Source organism: Podarcis erhardii (genome assembly GCF_964252035.2).
Source record: "Podarcis erhardii genome assembly, chromosome: 14".
Lineage (NCBI taxonomy): Eukaryota > Metazoa > Chordata > Lepidosauria > Squamata > Lacertidae > Podarcis > Podarcis erhardii.
Window position 1 is genome coordinate 28,786,621 of NC_138503.1, and position 21,253 is coordinate 28,807,873.

The 21,253-nt window shown below is 48.8% G+C and overlaps 1 protein-coding gene across 1 annotated transcript in view; it reads right to left on the reverse strand.

Annotated features, from left to right (window-relative positions):
* Positions 1–1,895: 1,895 nt before the first annotated feature.
* Positions 1,896–21,253, reverse strand: part of RASGRF1 (Ras protein specific guanine nucleotide releasing factor 1) — a 63,774-nt gene continuing 44,416 nt past the window's right edge. Inside the window, exons 12-27 of the mRNA XM_081838749.1 lie at positions 20,894–21,030; positions 19,563–19,645; positions 18,290–18,538; positions 17,476–17,849; positions 17,079–17,204; positions 16,544–16,714; positions 14,762–14,868; positions 14,255–14,367; positions 13,453–13,513; positions 11,808–11,911; positions 11,377–11,461; positions 8,171–8,368; positions 6,743–6,822; positions 4,792–4,909; positions 4,481–4,549; positions 1,896–3,418 (exon numbers count right to left, since the gene is read on the reverse strand). Coding sequence (XP_081694875.1) covers positions 3,326–3,418; positions 4,481–4,549; positions 4,792–4,909; positions 6,743–6,822; positions 8,171–8,368; positions 11,377–11,461; positions 11,808–11,911; positions 13,453–13,513; positions 14,255–14,367; positions 14,762–14,868; positions 16,544–16,714; positions 17,079–17,204; positions 17,476–17,849; positions 18,290–18,538; positions 19,563–19,645; positions 20,894–21,030 — 2,168 coding nt within the window. The 3' untranslated portion in view covers positions 1,896–3,325. The remainder of the gene's footprint in view (positions 3,419–4,480; positions 4,550–4,791; positions 4,910–6,742; positions 6,823–8,170; positions 8,369–11,376; positions 11,462–11,807; positions 11,912–13,452; positions 13,514–14,254; positions 14,368–14,761; positions 14,869–16,543; positions 16,715–17,078; positions 17,205–17,475; positions 17,850–18,289; positions 18,539–19,562; positions 19,646–20,893; positions 21,031–21,253) is intronic.

Genomic DNA, 21,253 nt, shown 5'->3' on the forward strand with positions numbered 1-21,253 from the left:
TTGGTGGGATGGAACATGTGTCTTTGAATTCTGATATCAACCATCTCAGACCCTTTGATTACCAGCAGGTGAGGCTTCACTGGTGGTGCCATCTGGTTGGCGTTGACCTGGGACAGGGCCTTTTCCATGGTGGCTCCCTGTTTTTGGAATGCCTTCCCTGGCAAGATTGTATCTGCCAGCATCATTATTGACTTTGAGGAGTAATTTAAACACATTCATATTTACCCGGGTGAATGTGGTGGCTGAAGGACACTGGTCCTGTTACCCTGAGATCATCCGTTGAGATAGTGGGTGGAATTCACCTAACAAACTTGAGTGAAATGGCTTCTGCTTATGCAATAGAGCTTTGCCTTTTTCCATCCCCCCCCCCAAAAAAAATGACTCGATGGGCAGCTTGGGATAACCTCCAGAACAGTACATGGCAGAAGGGGGACAGTTCCCTCTAGCAACCTGACATGCTTATACAGGCAGAACATTTGTAAGCACAGTTGAATTCCACCCATAGTTTCTAACTTTTTAGGATGTTTTTATAGGGTTTTTAGGTTTTTAATCACACACACAGAGAGACATAATTCTTTTTATATCACATCTTTTTCTCCAAGGAGCTCAAGGTGATGTAGATGGCTCCTCCCTACCTCATTTAATCCCCACAACAACCCTGTGTGGTAGGTTAGGCTGACAGGCAGTGACTGGCCGAAGGTCACCCAGTGAGTATCATGGTCAAGTGGGGATTTGAACTCTGGTCTCCCAGGTTGTAGCCTGATGCTCTAACCACTACACCATGCTTGCTCTCAAACCACACACACACACAAACAATTGCTGTGTCTGCTGCCCTGGGCTCCTTCAGGAGGAAGGGCAGGATATAAATGGAGTAATTAAAATGAGCAATAAAATAAACAATGCCTCTTGCTTATCTGGATGGAAGATAGAGAGGGATGTGCAACTGTGTGCAGAAAGTGATCTAGTGAAGGAAGTATTTCCATTAATTGCACCACCCACTTTTGCCTCTGGCCCCGCCCACTTCTGGGATGAGAGCCTTGGAAGGTTACCCATAAGGCAGTGGTTTTCAGCCAGGGTGCTGTGGCACCCTGAGGTGCCTTGAAGGATGGTCAGGGGTGCCGCAGGCAACACCGGCCTCTGTCCCTCTTTCTTTCCTTCCCTCCTGCCTCTAATCCCCTCTCATGTCTCTGCCTTCCAAAGGCTTACACAGCGGTTTGTTGCAGCAGCCCTGGCTACAAGCTCTGCGGGTGAATTGTGCCTCTGGGGCTGGCCAAGGGGTGCTGGTTGCCAGGAGCTGAGGCGGCCTTGGAGTAAGCAAGCAGATGGGCAGGGCAGTCTAGCCAGCCAGACCGCCAGCCCTTGCTGTTGGGAATGGGCTGACAAGTCCCAGGCCCCTGTGGGGCAGTATGGAGAGGCATGTTTCTTTGGGGCAGGGAGGGGCAGCTCAGAGACCAGGGGCAGAAGCAGCGTCTGCCCAGAGGACTTTCAAGGAGAGGGGAGAAGAGAGGAGGTTGAGGGAACACTCCATAAGGGAGGATGTTGAAGAAAGGATGAGAAGCTGTCAGCTCTGCTGGCAAGGGGTGACATAACTGGGCTCCTGAGCCCCACAGGGCTGCCGCAGAAAGAAGACAGTTGGCCAAGGGAGCCATGGACTCAAAAAGGTTGAAAACCTCTGTCATAAGGAAATATGGCCCCCAGCTTTGCTGCATGGCTGGTAACTGGTGATTGATGGGTTACAACAGTTACCGCTCCCTGTCTTCCCAGTCCTCCTCTCAGGTGACCTTCTGCTTAGCCATATTTTGGGGGTCTTAACCAGGCTTTTCTAATGAACTAAGCAACCCTATCCCAAACAGCTCACCCTGATGGGTCCAAAATACACCTTTGCAAAGCCACTGTTCACCCTGAGATAGAATAGATTTATTAGCAAGAGGTAATCAGGAAACATATATTTTTACAAAAATGGAAATTTTTTCCTTTTCCCAAACAAACAAGCTGTAAGTCGAAATATTTTAGGTCTTGAAAGAGAATTCTCATACCAATGGGTATTGCTTACAGCAAAAGGTTTTGTGTGTTTTTTTCTTCTTCTGGTTTTTCCGTTACTGTGGAGCATGCCTGCCACTCAAAAATTCACCTGGGCTTATATCCTGTACAATGTAAAAAATACGTGATAATATTCACAGAATAAGCAGTACATTACTGTAGTCCTGCTAGCAAGTGGTTAGACAGGATTACAGTATATGTAATAAAAACACTTGGCCATTCCCCTCCCCCCTCCCCTCCCCTCTCTAATTCTACATTATGTTACTAAGAAGAGTCACTAAAGTCTACGGACAGAGGAGCGAAATTCACACAGAGCCTCTCAGGAGGGTGATGAAGCAGGAATTTTCAAAGATATGGTTGGTCTCTGTCTGTCTTCCTCTTGTGGCTGGCCCAAGCCACCTGGGTGCCTGAGGCAGGAAACCCAAATGGTGGTTGTCTCCTCCCTGCCCTGCTTCCCTACCCATTTATGTGGGGACAGACAGCACCCCCACAAAAGGGAGTCCTCTTGCACCAAGAGTACCTGTTCCCCAGGGGAGACCTGTCTGCCTGTCTCCTTCCTACTCTGTCACCCAAACCCTACTGCTCCACCTTGGCCTCATTGAAGAGAGCCACCATCTTTCCACTATCAAGCCTGCTTTGCCCACTTGACCACCAGCGGGTCAGATTCTCCTTCAAGCCTCTCTTATCTCCTTGGCAACAGGAGGTCAGAGTCCCCTTGGCTCTCTCTGCTCCTGCCGCTGCTCAGTGAAATGCGTCCTCAAGGATTTGCTTTCCCTTATTACATGACTTGTATTGGGGGACTTAGCGGTTGTTGTCTGAAATGACTCGGAGTGAGTGTGTGTGTTCCGTAGCCCCCCTCCCGGCAAAATGGAAGGCCGTGCCCAGATTGCAGAGGCCTGGAAAGCAGGCAGCTGTTCCTCAGGTAAGGAGGGGCTCCCTTGTGCAATGCCCCACATGCCCCCATGGGTGGCTTTCCCGGCTGCCACCCCCTCCGTCCCTCCCCCCGCCCCCAGTGCACGCACGCAAAGAATCAACAACAAAGAGAACATAGCTGAATAGGAACCAGGACTGCAGTCAACAAAGTGGTCTATGCCGGACTCCCCAGGACAAACGGTGGCTAGTCAGATTCTAAAGACAAGGAGAGGGGTGGTGGGGGGGGGGGTCTTGGAGAAGCACATACGAGGAAGTCAACTGAGGGTTCCCAAAAGAAACAAACAGCTGCTATGTACAATATGGTACATGGTGTACAGGGAAGGGCCCCCAGGGGGCTGCTGCCACTCTGGACTCAGGTGGGCAGCTTTGGCTCTATCTGGAGCGAGGCCTCGTAAAGACCCTCCTCGTCCATCACGAAGGACTGGTCCAGGAGGTACTGGGTGACCTGGAAGAGAAAGAAAACAGAGAGAGGGTGAAGGAAAGGGAGGCAGCGAGGGGTCAATGCTGCTGCCTCTGGACCCAAGGGGAGAGAGCCCAGTGCTGTGAGCCTGTTGTCAGATGGCTGGGAACAGATCTGTTGGTCTTGGGATACCGTGCAACAAACTAACCATAGGGTTTCTTAATGGCCTCAGAAGAAGCACCTGCCGGATCAGGCCCGTGGCCCATCTAACCCAGCATCCTGCTCTCACAGTGGCCAACCAGATGGTTGCGGGAATCCCGCAAGCAGGATTTGAGTGCAACAGCGTCTCTCCTCCCCTGCAGTTTCCAGCAACTGCTATTCAGAAGCAGACTACCTCTGCTTATAGTTTCTCTCTCTTTATGGGAGCTAGTTTTGTAGGAAGTGTTCAGAAGCATTGTTTCCTCCAGCTGTGGAGGCAGAACATAGCATTCATCATGGCTAGTAGCCATTGATAGCCCTCTCCTCCATGAAGTTATAAGTACCTTCCTCAGCAACGGTTATCTAGGAACAATTATTCAGGAATATATCCTGTTCTCACAGGGGCCAATCATATGCCTATAGGAAGCCTGCAAGGTGGATCTCAAGCTACAGCTATTGTTTTTATCCAAACAGTCTTCCCCAACCTAGTACCCTCCGGATGTTTTGAACCACAGCTCCCATCAACCCCAGCCACCATGTCCATGCTAGTGGAAGATGTACAGTGGTACCTCGGGTTACATACGCTTCAGGTTACAGAGTCCGCTAACCCAGAAATAGTACCTTGGGTTAAGAACTTTGCTTCAGGATGAGAACAGAAATCGTGCTCCGGCGGCACCGGAAGGCCCCATTAGCTAAAGTGGTGCTTCAGGTTAAGAACAGTTTCAGGTTAAGAATGGACCTCCGGAACGAATTAAGTACTTAACCCGGGGTACCACTCTACTCCAAAACATCTGGAGGACTCCAGGGTGGAGAAGTCTGCTTTCCAACGAGCTCTCAGACACCCTCACCTCTGGGCAGTGGGTGCAAGGGACAAGCCTGACCCCCCGAAAGGGTCTGCGGTGAAGTTACCTTTGCCTGATGCTCAATTTTGTAGGCCGTCTGCTGGAACTGCCTGATCTCTCGGATGATATGGGAGATCTGTGCAGAAAGAAAACAAATTGGTGCTTATGTTTGTGCTCCCGGGAATAAAAGTTGTTGGGGAAACACTCAAAGCTCATGAAATAAAAGAGCCTGATGCTGGTGGGTGGCGTAATCAGGCGGTTCACATCTTCACGGACTATCCTTTCATCAGGCTATTCTTGACATCTGATCAGACTTATGAAACCTCCTTATGATTTGCCCTTTCTCCCTGCCAAAAGGCACTGTGCCAGGAAACTTACCATCCTCATTTTGGAAAAATTCACGAGGCCGTCTTCAGTGTAATTGGGGGTGCCCTCCTCAATGAAGGCCAGGTCTGTCAGGTACATCCCTAGATATGGGACGCAGGGTGGATCGCAGCTGGAAGGGAGAAAAGAAGTCCCACTTATGTGATGGGCACCCTGAGACAGGATCCAATCCCTCTTTCTCCTGAGTTTCCTCTTTGGCCACAGTTCATACAGGCACTTTCCTCACTCCATGTCAGCTCAGATGGGTTCATAAACCGTCACCACAGATTACACCCTGCAAGGAGAGCTTTTGTGTCACCCTCACATCAAGTCTGGTACTTAAGAACATAAGGAGGGTCTGATGGATCAGGTCAATGACCCATCTAGTCCAGCATTCTGGTCTCACAGAAGCCAGCTGGATGCCTGTGGGAAACTGGCAAGCAAGATTCGGACACAAGAGTCCTCCCCTCTCCTGCGGCTTACAGCAACTGGTATTCAGAAGCATTGCTGCCTCTAGACGTGGAGGCAGAGCCAGTGGCCATCAATAGCCCTCTCCTCTTCCATGACTTTGTCCAATCCTCTTTTTAAGCCATCCAGGTTGAAAGGCACCACTGCCACCTGAGTGAACTCCATAGCCTAATTATGCAATGTGGGAAGAAGGGATTCCTATTATCTGTCTTGAATCGTCCAACATTCCCCTTCATTGGATGCCCGCCAGTTCTAGTCTTACAAAAGAGGGACAAAAACTTTCCCTGTTTCCATGCCATACTTTCCAGTGTAGTCCTTCACATCAAGTATGAATGAGTCTCCAGCTTCGCAGACCCCTCTCCCTTGTGCAAATAGGAATGTCTTGGAACTCTGGAACCTCTGAGATTCTCTGCATTCAGTGCAGAGGCCAAAGTATTCCTCCCTGCCCTCTGAAGGGCCTCTTCCCTTTCACAGTCTCTCACGCCTGGTTAATTAGCTGGTTTCCCTTCCCCTTGCTCACGAGGGGCGTGCAAAGTCCCAGGGGCTGGAGGCCCAGCTGTGCAGCATGCCACCCACCATCTCCACCCGAGCCAGAGCAACTCCTCACTCATGGAGTGTGCTATGGGAGTTCTTCCCTCCAGCTCCACATTTCCAGACCTGGGCCTTTGGAGACCCAACCCTTGATACCTTCAGCCTCCTTGGAAGGAGGGCTTCTGGGTGGCTTTTCCTTCTCGGCTGAGGCTTTGAGCAGCAAATGACAGTGTTGTGCAGTGGTTAGTGTCAAACTAAGACCTGGGAGAGACCAGGGTTCACATCCCTGCTTCTCAACCTAACCTACCTTCCAGGGTTGTCTAGGGGGTTAAACGAGGAAGGGGAGGACCAGGTGAGCCACCTGGAGCTCCTTGGAGGAAAAATGTGGAATTTTATTATTTATTATTTATTATTTATTATTTATTATTTATTATTTATTATTTATTATTTATTATTTATTATTTATTATTTATTATTTATTATTTATTATTTATTATTTATTATTTATTATTTATTATTTATTATTTATTATTTATTATTTATACCCCGCCCATCTGGCTGGGCTTCCCCAGCCACTCTGGGCGGCTTCCAAAAAAAATATTAAAATACTGTAATACATCAAACATTAAAAGCTTCCCTAAACAGGGCTGCCTTCAGATGTCTTCTAAAAGTCTGGTAGTTGTTCTCTTTGACATCTGGTATGTATGTATGTATGTATGTATGTATGTATGTATGTATGTATGTATAGATAGATAGAGAGAGCTGAACTTTCTCAGGTCCCGGCAATATCAGCCAAATACCTAGTGGGAAGGAGCACTTACTGGAGGTGCTCACAGGTGTGCCATGCTTTGTCATTCTGTGTGCGCATGCACATACCTCAGATGCCACACAAGGTCTCACATTCTGCAAATAAAAGGCATGATGGGCACCACCCCCAGGGTGACGAGCTCTGCTGCCAGTCACTTACTTTTTCAGGGCCTCCCTCAGATTCTTGAAGCGGCCTTCCGAAGACACCAGGCGCTGCAGCTTGTCAATCAAAGCTTTCGTCTGAAAAGAAAGACATAAGGCAGAAAGTGCAGACTCTGGTTAAGGAAGAAAGAAGAATCCAGACTGGGGTGGGGGGTGGGGTGGGGGCGCCTTTTTGGGGAATGATACTAAGGATCTGCTTCTGAGCTACTGAAAATCAAATGGGCGCTTTGGTCAACATGGTGAAGAGGCAGGCCCAGCAAATTCAAAAAGTAGTCTGGAATCAAAATCAGGAAGTGGGGCAAATTATCAGTTGGCCAGGGAAGCTTCGGTCAATTAGTTGTACCAAATAATCCCATCTTGCAACCCTAGAATCATAGAATTGTAAGAGTTGGAAGGGGCTCCAAGGGTCATCTAGTCCAAACCCCTGCAATGCTGGAATCACAGCTAAGTTGCCTAATAGAGACAACTGGGCTGAAGGCAACACAGAAGTTCAAAAACGGAGTGGAGGTCACTTGTGAAATTGCCTTAAGACCACAGAGGTTCCAGCTTAACATATTCTTTATGTGAATCCTCTGCAGAAACTGAAGCTGAGCAAGAAATCTGCTCCATCTGGTTTGGCTGCACTTTTGTGTTTTGAGGAACCATCTGAGCGTATGATAAGTATCTGCGGGGAGAATGCCAGGTCTCAGTTCCACAGCAAAGAAGGAAATTGAGCCTCCTAGGTGGTCTGGCAGGGGAGTTCTGGATGAAAGGAGGAAGCAAGAGATGCAGAGAATAGGCCAAGCAAATCTCTCTGCTGTGGCTGGGGGAGGAGGAGGGGGGTGGCTACATAGTAAAAAAATCTCAGCACTCCACAGCTAGCATGCACCTCTGCACATAGACTGGCATGCAGCAGAAGTCAAAGATCAAACAAAGCCAGTCATTGTACTGGGCTGGGTGGATCGGTGCCCAGTTCTCATGATTCTGAAGGAATCTGCATTCTCAGAAGCTACCAAGTCAGACCAATCTAGCTTTACACTGACTGGCAGCCATGGCCCTCCAAAGTTCTTGTTTTGCGGGGGGGGCTCCCGTCCCTACCTGGGCATGCCACCAGGAACTGAATATTTGACCCTCTCCATGCAAAGCAGATGCTCAGCCACAACCCTTTTCCCTGAATGATTTCATAGATATTATAAACTGTGTTTGTTATTGCACTGATTTTATGCTGAGCATATGCATTTAAATTAAAAAATACCCCACAATTATTTACTTATATTATTATTTACTACTGCTACAACTCTCGAACATTTCAGGGATTCTTTAGCTGCAGTTCCTGCATTGCAGGGTCTACTCTAGATGACCCCTGGGAGTCCCTTCCAACTATACAATTCTACGAGTCCAAAGTGACCCCAGAGCCTTGCCTCGTGCTCCCTGCTGGCGTACGCACCTGCTTGGACACCTTCATCCATGTCTTCTTCAAGCGGAAGATGGCACTGCGGTTGAAGGCCGAGGTGATCTCAAGGACCGCGTTGTAGTTGTGCAAGCAGCGGCAGATGTCGGCCACGGCCACCCACTTTTCGATGGCGCTCACCCTGGCGGTGATGTCCTCGTTGTGGAGGATCTCGGAGGCGATCAGGTTGCTGATCTGCAGAAGGAAGAGGAGCCGCACAGCCCGGCGGTCATCAGGACTGCCTGTGTGCCATTGAAAAGGATCACAGAGCCCTAAGCTCAAGCACAAAAAGATGAGGACAGGAAACCAAATGTACTTTTATCTCAGGGGCACATGCATGGACTTGACAGGGCTCTGAGTTCACAGAACCTGTCCGCAAGGCTGGCTCCTAAAGCCTGAGGTCGCCAAGGTTTCGCTACATTTTTTTGCTGCCTCCTACTGGACATCTTGGGACGCGGGTGGTGCTGTGGGATAAACCACAGAGCCTAGGACTTGCCGATCAGAAGGTCGGCGGTTTGAATACCTGCGGCGGGGTGAGTTCCCGTTGCTCTGTCCAAGCTTCTGCCAACCTAGCAATCTGAAAGCACGTCAAAGTGCAAGTAGATAAATAGGTATCGCTCCGGCGGGAAGGTAAACGGCGTTTCTGTGCACTGCTCTGGTTCGCCAGAAGTGGCTTAGTCATGCTGGCCACATGACCCAAAAGCTGTCTGCGAACAAACGCCGGCTCCCTCAGCCTATAGAGCGAGATGAGCATGCAACCCCAGAGTTACGTCTGGACCTAATGGTCAGGAGTCCCTTTACCTTTACTGGACATCTATCTGTAACTAAGATGGGTAAAGAGTTTGAAATCCATATGTTTTCCATGTTCGTCTTTAAGGTGCCACAAGAACCTTGGTTGCTGTTTTGCTTCAGCTGACTTACAAATTCATTATGGCATAAGGTTGTTGTTTTTTTCCGCAGGTGCATGAAGTCTTATCCAGAGTTGCAGGTCTATTGCTACCTAACTATCTACACACACTTACACAGGATTGTAAATAGGGAGGTCAGAAAGAAATGAGACACAGGAAAGTACAGATGGGGATAATTACGTTATGAACAGTGCCCAGATGAACAGACATCCTGGCACTGAAGGACCAGGTGCACAGCCTGGGAGTCATTTTGGACTCACAGCTGTCCATGGAGGTGGAGGTCAATTCTGTGTCCAGAGTAGCTGTCTACCAGCTCCATCTGGTACACAGGCTGAGACCCTACCTGTCCACAGACTGTCTCACCAGAGTTGTACATGCTTTAGTTATCTTCCGCTTGGACTACTGCAATGCGCTTTAAGTGGGCTACCTGTGAAGGTGACCCGGAAACTACAACTAATGTAGAATGCGGCAGCTAGACTGGTGACTGGGAGTGGCTACCGAGACCATATAACACCGGTCCTGAAAGACCTACATTGACTCCCAGTATGTTTCCGAGCACAATTCAAAGTGTTGGTGCTGACCTTTAAGCCCTAAATGGCCTCGACCCAGTATACCTGAAGGAACGTCTCCACCCCCATCGCTCAGCTCTGAGGGCCTTCTGGCAGTTTGCAAGAAATGAGGTTACAGGAAACCAGGCAGAGGGCCTTCTTGGTAGTGGTGCCCACCCTGTGGAACGTCCTCCCATCAGATGTCAAGGAAATAAATAACTATCTGACTTTCAGAAGACATCTGAAGGCAGCCCTGTTTAGGAAAGTTTTAAATGTTTGATGTTTTATCGTGTTTTTAATATTATGTTGGGAGCCACCCAAAGTAGCTGGAGAAACCCAGCCAGATGGACAGGGTATAAATAAAGTATTACTACTACTACTACTACTACTACTACTACTACTACTACACACATCATGTTATAAAAACCTCTGTCCTGTTTCCATCCACAAAAAATAGCTCGGAACATAAGAAGAGAACAAAAGCCTACTGGATCAGGCCAATGCCCTATCTATTTCAGCTTTCTGTTCTCACAGAGACCAACCAGATGCCTATGGGAAACCAGCAAGGAGGGCCAGAGCACAGGAGCACTCTCCCTTTCCAGCAATTGCCTCCAACTGTGGAGGCAGAGTTAGCATGGCTGGTTGGCATCAATAGCCCTCTCCTTGACAAATTTGCCTCACCCTCTTTTAAAGCCATCTAGGTTGGTGGCCATCAGCTCCTCCTGTGGGAGTGAGTTCCACAGTCTAACTATGTATTGCGTGAAGGAGGACTTTCTTTTATCTGCCCTGAACCTCTTGGTGAACTGTAATTCAGCATAAAAAGGGAGGTCAATAAGGGGGGGGGTGGAGCTCCAGTCTTCAGTAGGATAATAATACCTTTTATCAGGACAAAGGAGGAAAGTGTCACAAAGTGTGGCAAGCTTTGGGGTTCTCTCAAACAGTTTAAACATGGCAGCCTCAGTTCGAAGTGGTAAGGTCAGTTTCAGAGAATTCTGGGAGGTTGAAATGATCATTCTATCATTATGGCCATCTGCTTTTCTGCATTTCATTTTCACCTGGCCTCGGTTTTAACAATCCCTGCCCTGCCCCCTGCATCTGCCTCTGCCCTTTCCAACCACGTGTGCATTTCCGGCACTTCAGGAGAAAACTTCAACTGTAATCCACAAGTGCTAATGCTATTTAGAAGAGAGTGGGGGGGGTGGTTCTGGAGACTGGTTTGGCCAGTTGGCCATTTGCTGAACAAACATCAAAGCTTTCCAGCTATTCCATGTCAAGCAGATCCTCTGAAATCCTGCCAAAGTCAAACTTCTGCCTGAGTGCTTTCCTTCTGAAAAGGAGAGCAGGTCCAGATTCTCACAGAAGGAGGAGTTTAGACTTGATATCCCGCATTTCACTCCCCATAAGGAGTCTCAAAGCGGCTAACAATCTCCTTTCCCTTCCTCCCCCACAACAAACACTCTGTGAGGTGAGTGAGGCTGAGAGACTTCAGAGAAGTGTGACTGGCCCAAGGTCACCCAGCAGCTGCATGTGGAGCAGTGGGGACACAAACCCGGTTCACCAGATTACGAGTCCACAGCTCTTAACCACTATACCACAGAGGCAGATCTGGGAACAAGGACCTCCCCAGCCCGGCCACCCACTGACTGCAATGCTATGCGACGCCGCTCCCTCTTCCCCAAATTGGGAGCAGTCCCTCTTGCATCTGGGCTCCTCCAAAGCTGTTCAGAGCCCTAGAGACCGAACTCACATCATTGAAGTGCTTGGTATTCTTCATGATGTACGGAGTCCTCTCGTTCTTCTCCAACTTCATCCAGCCTTGCCCAAAGAACTCTCTGAAAATGCAAAGTGGTAAGAATATAAAAATGTTAGAAGAGCCTGCTGGATCAGACCAAACGGCCAAATCTAGTCCAGCATCCTGTTCTCACAGTGGCTACCCAGATGTCCCCATGGGAAACCAGCCAGCAGTATCTGAGCCTAGGATTGGGATCCTAACCTAGCTCACAGGGATGTCGTGGGGATTAAATGGGGTGGGGGTGGGGGCAGGGAAACATGCCTGCCACCTTGAGCTCTTTGGAGAAATAGGCGAAGAAGAGAAATGAAATGAAATAAATAAATATTGCCTTTTCCATACATGCCAGAGATGGAAAGGAGGAAAGCAGAAGCCTCTTTGTGACTCACTCATAAGGGATGGTTTTGAAGACCAGGTGATCCAGCAAAGTCATCTGCTCTGCGATTTCCAAAGCAGAGTGGTTTTCAAAGGGCTCCGCCTTGACTCCCGCAGCCTGGAGAGAAAGAAGACAGCCCCAGCATTTATTTAAGCCCCTCAATGGAAGCAAAGACAACAAGCGCAGAATCTGCTGGTAGCAAGCAAAGACCCAGAGAGCTACTATGGGGAGGTCCCTTTTCCTCCCAGGCCTTGCTCAGCCTCTTCTTCAATGGGGTGAGCATCTATGCATATGTGCACACGTGTGTGTGTGTGTGTGTGGTGAGCACCAGCAAGAGTCACAGAGGGCTCACCCTGAGGCCTGTTGACATTGGAGGCCAGGCAGGCAATACCTACAAATTGCCTTACCCCAAATACCCATTCGACTGCTTCGATTCACAGAACCGGCACTGTTACAGGTGCCACAGAGTGGCAGCATCTACATCTTGGAACAAGAGGCAGCATGACAGTAGTGCTGAGCTTGGACTGCAGAGGCCTGCTTCATGCTGAGGATCCTCTCTAAGTGGGGACTCTCTCCCCTGGATGTCAGTTCCTCCTTTGAAATCCTGGTAATGTCCGGATGTATGGCAGCCCTACCTTAGAAGTTTGTTGACGTGCAGGGGGGTAGGGAATGCCACTCTGCACTCCATGTAGCCTCAAGCCTGTGCTCCAAGGGGCTCCTCAAGTGCTTGGCACTCTGCACCAGTTTTGCCTCTTTGCACACACAAGAAGGGGAAGGGATCTAGCTCAGTGGTGGAGCATCTGCTTTCCCTTCACAGAATCACAGGTTCAAACCCTGGCTTCTCCAGGTAAAGGTGAGGATAGACTCCCTGCCTGAAACCCTGGAGGGCTGCTGACAGTCAGTGTCAACAATATGGCCTAGATCAGTGGTGGCCAAACTTGGTCCTCCAGCTGTTTTGGGACTACAGCTCCCAACATCCCTAGCTAACAGGACCAGTGGTCAGGGATGATGGGAACTGTAGTCCCAAAACAGCTGAAGGGCCAAGTTTGGCCATCCCTGGCCTAGATGGATCAAGGTAAAGCAGGAACTTCCTGTGCAAATAAAAATGCCTCCTGCTACTCTGCTTTCTTGCAAAGTAATGTGACACCTGCTCTGTTCTGCTCTTCTCTTTGGAGGAATTTCCCAAAGTGGTTTTGTCTTGAGTGGGGCTCTGGACTAGAAAGGCCGCACTCCCTTTTCCTTTTTGCTGAGAAAAGTGCAGGATGTTCCCGGATAAGCCACTTGACTCCTGGGCAGGCAGCCCACTTGCCATCCAGGAGGGACATTCCTGTTCTCTAAAGTGGCTGTTGAAGAATTTTGCCCCAAAACTTCCAGCATTGACTCACTGGTGCAAGCAGGCGTATCCTTAAAATGGCCCCTTTGCATGATGACCGGGGAGTTACACAAAAACCACCCAAAGACACCTAGAAAAAGCCCAGCAGGCTCTCATAATTTATGTTGGGTTGTGAAATGCTCACTAGTGGGCGATGAAAGCATCTCTTTCCCACAAAACACAAAGGGATCAGAGGGAAATAAAGGCAGAAGGGAAATATAAAATAAGCACAGCTCTTTGTTGTGATCCAGTTGCGGGAGGACAGAAATTGTGGGAGGACAGTTACCATTTGCAGGATCTCTTCCAGTGTGATCTGATTGTCTCCAGGGTCCTCCTGAGTCAAGGTCCTGAGGTGCAAGAGAAAAATGGCAGCATTGGAATATAAGAGCCCAAAGCACATGGGAGATTTTCATTGCTTCCCCGCTGAAGCCTATTTGCATTGAGGTGGAAAAGCCTAGGTAAAGCATCACTCCCTCTCTTTTAAAAATAATAATGTACTGCCAACCCTTCAGCAGCAGGCCCCAGGTGGATTACAGCAACTTAAGATCCAGAAACTAAAACAAATTGTAGTCACAGGGATGAGGTGGGTCCTGGAAATACACATCTCAAATGGCAAAGGCCAGCATCAAGAGGTGCATCTTCAGCATTCCCTGGAAGCTGTATAATGAAGGTATCAGATGCACCTCCGTGGGAAGGGAATTGCGCAACTGAGGGGCTGCCACAGAGAAGGCCCTCTCCTGGGCTACTTCCTGTGGGCCACCAGTTGCCACCACCTAGACCTACCTAAGCAGCTACCAGTGAAAAGAAGGGAGAGGGCCCTCTTGGTAGTTTATCCACCAACTTCTGAGGAACTACCATGAAGAACCCTCTAGCTGCTTTAGTTTAAGTGGTGGCAACTGTTGACTCACAGGCCCGGCCCAGCCCATTGTCTTAATGCTTAACTGTACCCTGGGCTATAAGCACCCACAGTCTTACCCACACCACACTGAGTGTGGCAGTGGATAAGAGCCGGGTGGCCAGGGATTCGGCCCTGCTCTTGGCCCAGCTCATTTGCCAGCCAACCACAGATCTGCAGGAGGGTAACTTGCCTGATGATATTGGCTGCTGCCTTCCTCTCTTGTGTCAGCAGTTCTGGGTCATGGATGACTTCCTCCAGAAAGCTGATCACTTTGCACTTCAGTTCATCGTTTGTTTCAAAATCCTGCAAAAAAGAAAAATAGAAATGTTTGGGTGTTAATCGACTAAGCTACATTCAAAGTATACCTATTGAAATTAATGGGCCTAACTTAGTCCTGTTCACTCATTTCAATGAATCTACTCTAAGAATTACCGGTAGTTTAAAAAACCAGCCTCTATATCAATTCTGCATTTTCACAAGTCAGAGCAGCGGCTCCCAAAGTAGGTGGCATTGCCCCCTGGAGGACGGTGGGGTTATCTAGGGGGAACACCAAAAGGCAAGGGGTTAGCAGGAGGTGTGAATGATTATCAGACTTTGAGAAGCTGGAATCACTGGACCAAGTTCATCCATCTCGTTGAATTAATTAAACTGTTACCAGTGCAACTTTCTGCCTCCACTTGTTCTGGGAGCAGCATACCTGGGAGTGCTTGGAGACCCAGTGTCTCAGGACATTGAGGACCCGGTTGGTCGCTGCCCTCCTGATCACAAACTCCTTGTCGCCATTCCTTTGGTCAGGGGGAAAGCCTGGAAGGAGAGCAAAGAGCACAGAGGAGGCCAAGTCAGCTTCAGAGCAGGGGAGGGGAAGAGGCCATGCAGGGATGCCTGGGAGAATAAGCTCCAACCTAGCTGGGAGGTCAGGAGGGTTGACCAGACCCTGCCTTCTAAGACCCGGCAAGTTCTCCTAGATGTTGAGATTTAGCAGGAAACCTCTGTGCCAACTTTTAAATGCCAGCTGAAAACTTTTCTGTTCCATCCAGTTTAAGACTACACCCTCCCACAATGGTTAATTGATGTCTGTTTTTACTTTTTTATACAGTGGTACCTCGGGTTACAGACGCTTCAGGTTACAGACTCCGCTAACCCAGAAATAGTACCTTGGATTAAGAACTTTGATTCAGGATGAGAACAGAAATCATGTTCCGGCGGTGCAGCGGCAGTGGGAGGCCCCATTAGCTAAAGTGGTGCTTCAGGTTAAGAACAGTTTCAGGTTAAGAACAGACCTCAGGAACGAATTAAGTACTTAACCCGAGGTACCACTGTATATGGTTTTTATTGTATGGTTTTATGTTTTTATTGCTGAAACAGCATATACTGTATTTTTCCGTCTATAGGACACCCCCTTGTATAAGTTCCCCCCCATTTTGGGGGACTCAATTTTAGGAAAATGAGGGGAGATGGCCCAAAGTTGTTAAGCCTCTCCCCTCCCCCAGCAGCTGTGGGCAGGAAACACTCCCTAGATCGTTTCCCACATGCAGCAGCATTGGGGGAAGTTGCGCTCCTGGGAGCACAACCTCCTGTGATGCTGCCACGCGGGAAATGATCCAGGGATCACCCGCCGCACACAGCTGCATTGGGGGAAGTTGCGCTCCCACCAACAAGCTGGCTGGTGGTGCACAGCTTCTCCATGCCCCCCCCCCCATGCCACTGTCCATGTATTGGGTGACCCCAGTTTTTTGATGTGATTCGTCCAATACACTGGAAAATACAGTATATGTATAGCTTGGGGGCACAGGGTGGGGAATAGGCTGTATGTCAAGGCCTGTCTAAGTCCTGGAATAGCCAGTCGAGCTTCCTGGTGATGAAATAAGCCATTAAGGAAACAAAGGGAATGGTTCTGTGCTAGATAGAAAAAGGGTGGGCTCTACTCCCTCAACTGGCTGCCAGTTAGAAAGGCAAAAGGCCAGAGTTGAGAGCTGAGTTATGTGAGCTAGAAGCTGGAGGAAGCGGGCAGGTTGAAAAGGCAGAGAGAAAGAGCCATGCCTGACTTCTGTGGGAATCCATGTCTGTAGCTATAGGAAAAGCAAGACTGTCTTGGGGTGTTAATGTTGTGAACCCATCCATCGCAGGCTCAGGTTGTATATATGTGTAAATAAACCATAAAAGACACCACAATTTTCGCTATTCTTCATTCCAAAGCAAACACAAATTCTGGGTAAGCGCCTAGAACCTCACTCTGCTTAGAGACTGGTGTGTTGTGAAAAACACACACAAGCATGATAATAGTGATATATAAATATTAAATAAATAAATCCCTCAGCAGCACAATGCAAGTGTTTATGCCCTACCTTTCAGGATACAAACCCTGCAAAGGGAGTATGCAAATCAATGAGGCTTTTGCAAAGTGTCTCCATGGCCTCTTCTTTCTGCAGATAAAATGGGGTGGGGCCCCCAAGAAGGGGAGGAATCCCCATCCTCTCACCTGCACTGGCAAGGGACATCCTCCTGTACTTCTCTTTGGTTGGCGTGCCCTCATTGGCGCCTGCGGTTGCGATGGCAAAAGCTGAAGCAGCCGAGAGGGCACTGCGAGTGTTGTCTAGCTCCCGGCAGGATGTCATCACGACCCCATTGTTGTAGGAGAACAAAGGGAATTCTGCATCAGGAAGGGGGAGATAAAATTTGCAGTGAGCTTTCCTCTGGCATGAAACACTCCCCAAGGGCTCCTTCCCCACTTGCTGGCTGTTAAAGGAGACTCAGAGAGGGCCAGATCCTTCCCCAGGAACTGCACTGGCAAACACACATCGACAAGAGTCAACAGCCTCTCTCAAGTGGTCTGTGCAATGGTGTTCAGAAAGGCGTGGCTGAGAGCTGATGTTCATCACCATATTATACAACACATAGGTAAACTGTGGAACTCACTTCCGCAGGAGACAGTGAAGGCCACCCACTTGGATGGTTTTGGATGAAGACCGGACAAATTCATGGAGGAGAGGGCTCTCAGTGGCTGCTAGCATTACCTGAGGAGTTTTTGCCTTTGACCAGTTTTGGGGTCGTGGGCGATTTGGTTGGTGAGGTCTCCGTTTCTGCCTCATCACTCTGGTTGGGATCCATGTCAGACTCTTCTCGGACAGACGTCTCTGGGCCTGGTTGGAGCAAGCGGAGGCATTACTTAAGGATTTCACACAAAAGACCTTTCTGATGGCAAGAGCTGTTCGACAGTGGAATGGACTGCATTGGAAGGTGGTGGACTCTCTATGACTGGAAGGTTGGATGGCCACCTGCCAGGGATTCTTTAGCTGTGATACCTGCATTGCAGGGGGTTGGACTAGATGATCCTACAGTTCTACAATTTTATTACCCCCTTCCTGACCCTGCTCTACACAGGAACATCCCCTTCCTCCAGAAATCACTTACTTTGCTTGTTCAGAAGGGTCTCCTCTGGCTTCTCTGTGCCCGCCTCCCCCTCATCGGAGATCTTGTTGGAGTAGTTGCTGGCAGAGACGTAGAGCTTGTTGATGTCCAGAGTGGTCTTGCTGAAGGGCGACATGGAGGAGTACATGCTGGCGTAGCCATTGGAGGAGCAGCTCAAGGCAGCCAGGTCCAGGGCCTTCCCACCTGTGATGATGGGGATGTTCAAGGACAGCTTCCTCCTTCGGCTTGGGGAAGAGGACTTGGTGATGGAGAGGGGTGGTGGGGAGGAGAACTTCCGGTTGGCTCGCGGAGATTTGGGAGGCTCCCCATACAGGAGCTTGGTGTTCTGGCTGCTGGCAAATAGGAGCTCCAGAGACCTGGTGGGCAACAAAACCAGAAGAGACCTCATTGACTCTCTGCACCTGCTATCACTTTCCCTTTTCCTTTCCTTTGTCTGTCCCATCCCCAAGCGGTATGGAGGCTGGAACTTCTAATTGCTGGGAAATCTACCTAGTTGCCCATCTAGCCTAGCATCCTGTTCTCACAGTGGACCAACAGATGTCTGTGGGAAACCCGCAAGCAGGATTCGAGCACAAGAGCCCTCTCCTCTCCAGTGGTTTCCAGCAACTGGTCTTCAGAAGTGTTGGTGCCTTCTACTGTGGAGGCAGAGCATAGCCATCGTGGCTAATAGTCATCAATAGCCTTCTCCATGCATGGAATTTTTGCCTCACCTCCCCAAGCCCATATTGCATTTCTCAAGAGAAAGTATCCCCCTCCAACAGGGGGGAAGAGGAGGTGACACCCCTGGAAGACTCACCTTGCAGGAATTGCACTGATGGGCTTCTTGTAGATAGTGATCAGCTTGTCCAAGACAATCATAGCTGTGGTGAAGACCCGGTAAGAGTGCAGGAAGGTGTTGAGGAAGTCGATGCTGAGGAACCTCAAGTCTGTCAGTCTCTCCAGGAGCCGCTCCACACTGGCATAGCGGATCTGGAGGACTTTGCAGGAATTCATTGTTTTGCTGAATCGGATGTCTACATCGTCACAGTACAAGCTGGTGTCAGACCTGGAAAGTACAAAGATGCAGATAAACGGCAGCATGGCAAACCATCATTTCCTTCTGGCCACAGAGCACAGGGGAACCAGAATATTCATGGGGCCCACGCAGGCATTCACTGACAAACAGGGTAAGCTGTTTCGGTTGTGCATTCATCATTTTATTTGTTTGCCGCTGTTTCACAACAAGGATCTTGCTCACAGCCGCTTTAAACAAAGGAAGCAAGAACACACCTCAACCCGCCCCATAGTTAGTACCTATGAACACATGTGGTGGGACTGCTCAAAGGTGGCTGAGTTTAGGGATAAGGTGTTTCCTGAGATCTCTTTGATAACTAAATAAACTGTTACTCCATCTTTCCACCTGGTGCTTTTGAACTTGTCTATGGAAACGGTACGGGGTTTGAAAAACAAATAACTTATTTCTCATCTCAGCCGAGAGTTGTATTGCCAAATTCTAGAAGACCTTTAATCTTAATAATTTGGATTGCTGGAATCCTAGGGCCTGGCAAATTGCTTTTCTTGAAAACATATTGCATATCTAAAGGGAAAAGCTTTAGGTTTTTTTAAAAAATAAAGTTGACCAGCCATTTATGCCTAATTTACTTATGCAGGCATCCCCAAACTTGGCCCTCCAGATGTTTTGGGACTACAATTCCCATCATCCCTAGCTAACAGGACCAGTGGTCAGGGATGATGGGAATTGTAGTCTCAAAACATCTGGAGAGCCGATCACTTATGTGATCAAAACCTTGGGTACACAGCTGAAAAATAAATAAGTATATGGAGAGCAGGGTAAAACAGCTTCAGAAAGAGCTTTTTAGGCTTTCTGCCTTGCTTACTGGGGTCTGGGAAGGTTGTGCAAGGGCCCTGGGATGCTCACACATCCCTTTCACAACAGAGCAAGTCTTCCAGGACTGCAATGCTGGGACCCCAGCTCCTAATAGGGTGGAGAACAGAATTGCAAGCCGACAACGTCAAAAGCACTCCATGAAAACTACCTTCTTGTGTCTCCATTCATCTCAGGCACTTACTTGATCATCTGGGGGACGGTGACTTTTGAGTTCTCCTCAAAGGCATTCATCATGAGGCCATTGCAGCGGATGTTGTCCACGCACTGAAATACACACATACAAGCGTGAGGTGGATGGAGAATGAAAGCTGCATTCCAAACTGTGGAAAAGAGCAAAGGGACTGCAATTCTGCAAGAGAGTTCTGCATTGGTGAATCTTTCTGAGGTGTCTGGATGTCTGCGTAGACTCTGGAAAGCCCACCCATTCTCTCACCTTTAAAAAATTATTATTAGTTTATTTCTTGCATTTTTATCCAACCTTTTTCTCTGAGAAACTCAAGGTGGTACACATGGTTCTCCTCCTCATTTAATCCCCACAACAGCCCTGTGAAGTAGGTTAGGCTGAGAGGCAGTGACTGACTGACAGTGATTTTCATGGCTGCATGGGGATTTGAACCCTGGTCTCCCAGGTCCTAGTCTGACACTCTAACCCAGGCTTGCTCAACCTCGGCCCTCCAGATGTTTTTGGTCTACAACTCCCATGATCCCTAGCTAGCAGGACCAATGGTCAGGGATGATGGGAATTGTAGTCTCAAAACATCTGGAGGGCCAAGGTTGAGGAAGCCTGCTCTAACCAGTACACCATGCTGGCTCCATTCAAAACTCCACCCCCAATCCCAAACTATTCTTAGAATAACCTTTATTCCAGATGGTCTGAAGATTATAGTCACACTGAATGATTCATTTGATGATGATGATGATGATGATGATGATGATAGTATTATTAAATTTATTAACAGCCTTTCACTAGCAGGTCCTGGGGTGGATTACAACATCTAAAATTCAACATTAAAAGAGTTTTTAAAAATCACAGCCACAGGAATTTGGGTCCCCAAAACACATATCTCAGGTCAGGTGTCAAAAGGCCAGGGCAAAGAGGCGAGCCCCTAAAGAAATCTGTATAACAGAAGCCAGTGTGGTTTAGTGGTTAGGATGTTGGACCAGGACTTGGGAGACGCAAGTTCAAATCTCTTAGCTTCACTTGCCTCACAAGGTTGTTGTGGGAGTTAAATAAGTTGGAGAACCATGTACCTCACACCTTGAGGTGAAAGGTGGGACATAAATGCAGTAAATAAATAAGAATAAAGGTGCAAGATGCACCTGTGGAAGGGATTCCATTGCTTAGGGTCTGCCTCAGAAAAAGCCCTCTCCTGGGCTACACCCCACAACTTCTTTTGGATATTTTCCTTCCTTTTTAGAGTGGCCTGTGGGGTGGGGGTGTGCCTCACCCCCCAATCCTCTGGCACCTTGATTTGGGTAGCTCCTCCTCCCCCGGGCTTGACTCCACCTTACCTGGCTGATGTCACTGGTCCAGGCTGCCTTTTCCTGCCTGGATGAGGCCACAAGGATAACTGTGTAGGATGGGCTGTCTTTTGGCTCCACCACAATTTTGAAGTCAAGATGGTCTATATCTTGCCCGGATCCTTTTGCTTTGGAATCGAGAGCACAGAACAGTGAGATGATTTGTGAGGGTGAACTACAGATTGACAGTGGGTGAGCGTAACTTTGGGGGTGCAAACCATAACTGCGCTGGGGCCCGCCTTGGTGCAACACCAAGAGGGTGGCACAGTGACTGCTGCGTTTGTGAGCAGCATCAGGATCAAACCCTCCTCAGCTGTTTGTGGGAGAGGAGCCGCCATCTCTGCAGCATTT